The 5,438-nt window shown below is 33.7% G+C and overlaps 1 protein-coding gene across 1 annotated transcript; it reads right to left on the reverse strand.

The window, feature by feature from the left end:
• Positions 1-3,664: 3,664 nt before the first annotated feature.
• Positions 3,665-4,258, reverse strand: LOC111375384 (mitogen-activated protein kinase kinase kinase 17-like). The gene has a single exon (XM_022998202.1). It carries the CDS (start codon positions 4,256-4,258, stop codon positions 3,665-3,667), a length of 594 nt encoding a protein of 197 aa, XP_022853970.1.
• Positions 4,259-5,438: the final 1,180 nt, after the last annotated feature.

Raw genomic sequence — 5,438 nt, forward strand, 5'->3', positions numbered from 1 at the left:
GCATAACAAGTTCATGAATAACTTCATTTTTGAATTTCTAATTCTAGCATGTTGGTCTGGACAAAAGCATGACTGCATGAGTTTGTATTATTATTATTATTATTTGCTGAACAAAAATTTCTTGAAATACGATAATAAACCTGGAAAATTTTGAAAAATAAAAAATAAAAAATCTAGAGTCAAATGGTTCGATCAAAATTGAATTTAGCCCTTGTTTGACACTCTTTAAAAATTCAATCTTGTTTCATATACATTAACTTTCACATTAACTTTGACAACCTTTCATGAGGCAGCCATCATAGCCTTTGATTTTTCCAACACCCTTTCACATCACTGACTAGATTTTAACACATATGAAGAATGTCATCCATAATGTAAACTAAAATGTATATCTAGAATAATTTTAAAAATTTTAATATATTTTTCTCTCTCTCTCTCTTCTTTTAAATCACGCATTCTTTAATAAAATAATATTATACGTAAATAAAAAAAATTTCCTAATTTTTTAACAACACATTCTCCCAAAAAATATTATTCCATAATTCAATTTTCCAAAATTTCTCTTTATAAAGTGACTCAAACAAGGGCTTATACTGAACTTGACGATATATATAGTGCGCGCACACATACGTAAACAATCTCTTAGCATCAGTGCTTAACTTATTCTAAGTACCAAATGACATGACACACTATAATAGGTGGTGTAGATAGTTACATATATATCGCCCTACAGCTAGTATAGTATAGCAGAGCAGCCATGAAAATTATACAGTCAAAAGTTAATTTCCATTAGTTAACAAACATCAAGGACGATCTATGTAAAGGTTGAGTCACACTGTGTATATAAATACATAAATTGTTATAAATTATTGGATAATTACTAATACCTATTTAGTCTTACCAAGTTTAGATAACTCTTACTACTCTAAAGAATGCATTCTACTTAGATTGTAACTCGTATTGAAACCCTATAAATGGGTCTTTGTGTTTTGATTTTATTACGCTTCTTCTAATGTTCTTTCTTTTCATCTTAGTTTTACAGCACATTAACAATATGTTTCTTGACAATTTAGCAATAAAAAGAATTTATTCTTTTTCTTTATTTCAAAGCAAGCCACAAATTTCAATCGCATATAAACTCTTCCTTTTCTCTTTAAAAGAAAATGTTAGTACTCTCTCTCTCTCTCAATTGTATAACGGTAAAGTGATGTACACTACTCGATTTATTATATCATTTTGACTATACCATTCGATGATTACGTAATTTATTTGAATGTAATTATTACTTCTTGTCAAATTTTCTAAAGAATATTATATCATTATTCTTAGACTATTAATTTGAAATCAATATTTCATATGAATATTATACTATTCCAACGTATCAATATTTCATAAGTACATTTTTATGTTGCTCCAGCATAAGCATAGTTCACACAAGAAGAGAACGGGATCGTTCTTCCTACTCAAAAATTTGACAAATAATTGTAACATTTAATTTAAGTCAATCCAACATTCAATACATACTTTACTAAAATCATGGGAGAGTTTATTACAACCACTTGATATTGAGCATAGTGCTGACTTAAATTAAAGGTCACGATTATTTTCGAATAAATGTGTCAAATATATGAGTAGGAGGAACAATTCCGATAAGCGAATATTGAAAGTAGAATGAGATTTTTACATGGACTTCTTATTGTATGAATGGAGTTTAGTAGACTCGTGATTTAATAGTTTATCACGATTATTTGTCAAATAAGTGAATTAAATTTATGAGTGGGAGGAACGGTTCCTATAAACTAATATTGAAAATAGAATGAGCTTTCTACATGGACTTCTTACGATATAAATGGAGTTCGGTAGACTCGGGATTTAATAGTTAGATGAACCATTTGGTTTCAATAAGTCTATTCGTATTTTTTTCTAATGTTTTAATGTCTACGAATGGTATTATAGAAATTTTATGAATACATTAGCAATGAATTCAAATAGAGTTGACTATCATAACAATTGTAAAAAACATTTATTAGTTTGCTTATATTAGCCTTAATCATAGCATAACACATAAACTCCTTTTAACAAATTTTTTCCAAGTTTGATTTAGATAAAAATTAAATTTTAATAAAACTGATAAAATATGTTATTGAAAAGTTGTGGACTCCATTTTTTCAAAATTCATTTTCAATTATGCATTCTCCTCTAAATTAAATATTTTACGAATAAACCAATAGAATTTTTTTATTTTTTAACCACACATTCTCCAAAAACTTATTATTCCAAACCACATTTTCCCCCAAAAATGGGGATCAAACAGACATGTAATGTGTAGTTAAAATTCATTGTTGACTTTAACTTAGTGTGTGTTTGAGCAACATTATTTTGGAAGAATGTATTTTAGAATAGTAGATTGATAAAAAATGTGTGGTTAAAAGATAAGAAATTTTTTTGGATTTATATGTAATATTATTTTATTGAAAAACGTGTGATTGAAATGATGTCAAATCAATGTTTAAAAATATAATTTTTTTCCCAAAAAATACGACTCAAACAATGCCTTAGATTTTAATCAATTATTTTAGGTAAATTAGACGGGGGAGTAAAATTTATGTTTCAAACATTCCTAAATTATATAAAAGTATTGAAATATGTCAGAGTGAATAAAGTTGAGGAGATCTATTACGAGAAAGCATGACTTTGTTACACCCCAATGTGTAGTCACAATCCACTTTGGAGAGTAAAAATGACAGCCCCTTGTTTGACCCTCATTTTTCTATCAAAATACATTATTGAACAATTATTTGATTTCATTTCAACTATATATTTTTTAATAAAATAATATTACCCACAAACTCAAAATATTTCTTTATTTTTTAATCGCACATTCTCATCATAAGATTATAGCAAAATGCAATTTAAAATAAAAATAAAAATAAAGGGCTCAAACAAATATGCAAACTCGAACTAGTGACTTTGTAAGTGGGGTTTTGGGCATAATTTTCTTGTTCCAATTACATTGTAAGATTGAAAGGAGCGTTCTCGAGATTTATGAAGAATTCTTCTTTGAAAAATTAAAAGCCTATTTGCTCAAACATTTTGGGATGAGAATCATGATGAATTTGAATTTAGGACTCGCGAATAACACATCCAATCATACTGCAAATCTCATTTTCCCCACAAGATTGAAAATTTATATATATTACAATTTACATATGTACCTTCTACTTTTAGTTCTGCTTTTTGTAATAACCTTAAATTATAGGTGTAGCTTATCCCTCTACCTATCAATTTTATGTCCACCAGAAAAATTAAAATCTAAAAAACTATTTTGGCGAGGGGTTGGGGGACTGGAAGAGTCCTTCTATTTTCTTGATCAAATTATGATTTGATGGTGATCCAATCATCTGCATCCCATTCACGATTTTGATCGATGGTCACTAGCTACCACAATCACTCCACCATCAAAATGGTCAAATTCAACTCCGTTCGATACTCTAATGAGAGTAAAAATGTAATTGAAGAGGTTGAGAGAGTATTTTTTGTCTAGAGTAATGTTATTCATAGTCAACAAGTATAGTAATCATTTTATGTGATAGTTTGTTATTTGATACATTAGCTTGTTAAGACAACAAAATTACAGAAAATTAATATATCAAATAGCAAGATGTCACATAGGATGACTATTATAGTCGCTAACTACTGCATGACTATGAATACGATTATTCTTTTGTCTATCTTTGAGTGTAAGAGTGTCGTTGAAATTTTTATCATCATCAAGAAATGGTTGATTTAGTAGCATCTCAACCTTCCATCTTGTACTCGGATTTTTTATCAAAACATTTTTCAAGAAAATCTTTTGCTTTGTCGAATAAATTTTTGGGACCTTTGGCACCTCCGTGCCACCACCAATTCTCATTAGAAACCTCGACACATCGAAGAAATGCCAAGTTATAGCTCCGATAACTATCTCTTCCACCACACACCTAAGTGCCCAGGTGTCTATTGATAGACTGTGTTCTCCTTTGGCAACTATTTCAAGCGACATATATAGAACTGTACTCTTCAATTTAGGCCTAAAAACACCCATTTTCCCCTCTAGCTCTCTTTGCCAACCCAAAATCTGCAATTTTCGCTGTTGACCTTGCAAATTGGGCCCTCCACATGGCCAACTGATAGCTACTCCACGCATTCTTCCTTGCGCACAGTCAACACACAGCCAGATGCACACGGCAAGAACCAACGAGGGTGGTGGCAGCTGCATACACTCCGACAATCAAATTAACCTCAGGTGGTCGGAACAGTACCAAGATTATGCTAAATAAGGGGGAGGAGAATATATATTTGCTTGCTATGAAAAGCTATGTTGTAAGAGTTTCATTACCTTTAACTCTTGTCAAACCTTGGGTATTTATAGGCGAGGAGAACCGTTGGATGTGAGACACGTGTATGCATCTGACCGTGTGAGACGTCTGCTCATAGGCGTCAATCAGCCGCATCTATAGAGTGGGTGGGCAATTACTTCTTCTGAGATGAGTTGACATAAAGTCGATACGTCACATCAACTAGGCTCATGGAGACGTCAAATCAATTGAACCTTAGGGGCAGAAATGATCTTGACATAGATCTCTTTCTGAAATTGACGGCGGGTCTTCTGATAGAGAATCTTAGAATGTACTGCGCCTCGGCTTGAGGTGTGGGGACGCTTCGATTGGTTCAGTAGATAACGCACTTCGACAATATTGGTGGTGGCGTCACTTCGAAACCACTTCAGTTGGGTGTTGGACGCCTCGTATAACGCGGTGGTAGACTTTTCGAAGTGGTTTAGATAGGAGTGTAACAGTGGTCCCCCCAAGTTCAGGTATGAATATTTATATCATGGGTGGACTTATTTTCCCAATCGGGTGTGTCTGCCTTGGGATGGGGACCACGATCTATGAGGGCTTATGGGTTGAATTCCTGTGTTCACTGTAGCGTTGACCACAGGCAGACGCGCTAAAGATTTATTACTAAGGGAAGAACTTATCCGAAGTCGATGTGCTACCAACTGGACGAAGCGTTAGGAGATGGATAGAGCTTTGTAAGCAGCTTCCGAGGCGATGACCCACAGGTGGCTCCGCATCAGGTACGTCTAAGCTTTGTAAAGCTGTGTGAAGAGCTCATCTGCCACCGGTACGTTGACCCACAAGGGACCACGCGTTGGGAGATAGCTAAAGTTTTGTAAAGGTTAGGAGGGAACGCAGCTTCCTAGGCGATGACCCACAGGTGGGGCTTCGCATCAGATGCGTCTAAACTTTGTAAAGCTGTGTGAAGAGGTCATCTACTATCGGTACGTTGACCCACAGGGGACGACGCGTTGGGAGATAGTTAAAGCTTTATAAAGCTTAGGAGGGAACGCAGCTTTCGAGACGATGACCCACAGGGGGGCTCCGCATTAGAAGCGT

The sequence above is a fragment of the Olea europaea genome, unplaced genomic scaffold (genome assembly GCF_002742605.1).
Source record: "Olea europaea var. sylvestris unplaced genomic scaffold, O_europaea_v1 scaffold1372, whole genome shotgun sequence".
Classification (NCBI taxonomy): Eukaryota; Viridiplantae; Streptophyta; class Magnoliopsida; order Lamiales; family Oleaceae; genus Olea; species Olea europaea.

What these genes read in the sequence shown, in the direction of transcription:
- LOC111375384 (XM_022998202.1), bottom strand. Translation starts at nt 4,258, where the DNA reads ATGCAGCTGCCACCACCCTCGTTGGTTCTTGCCGTGTGCATCTGGCTG.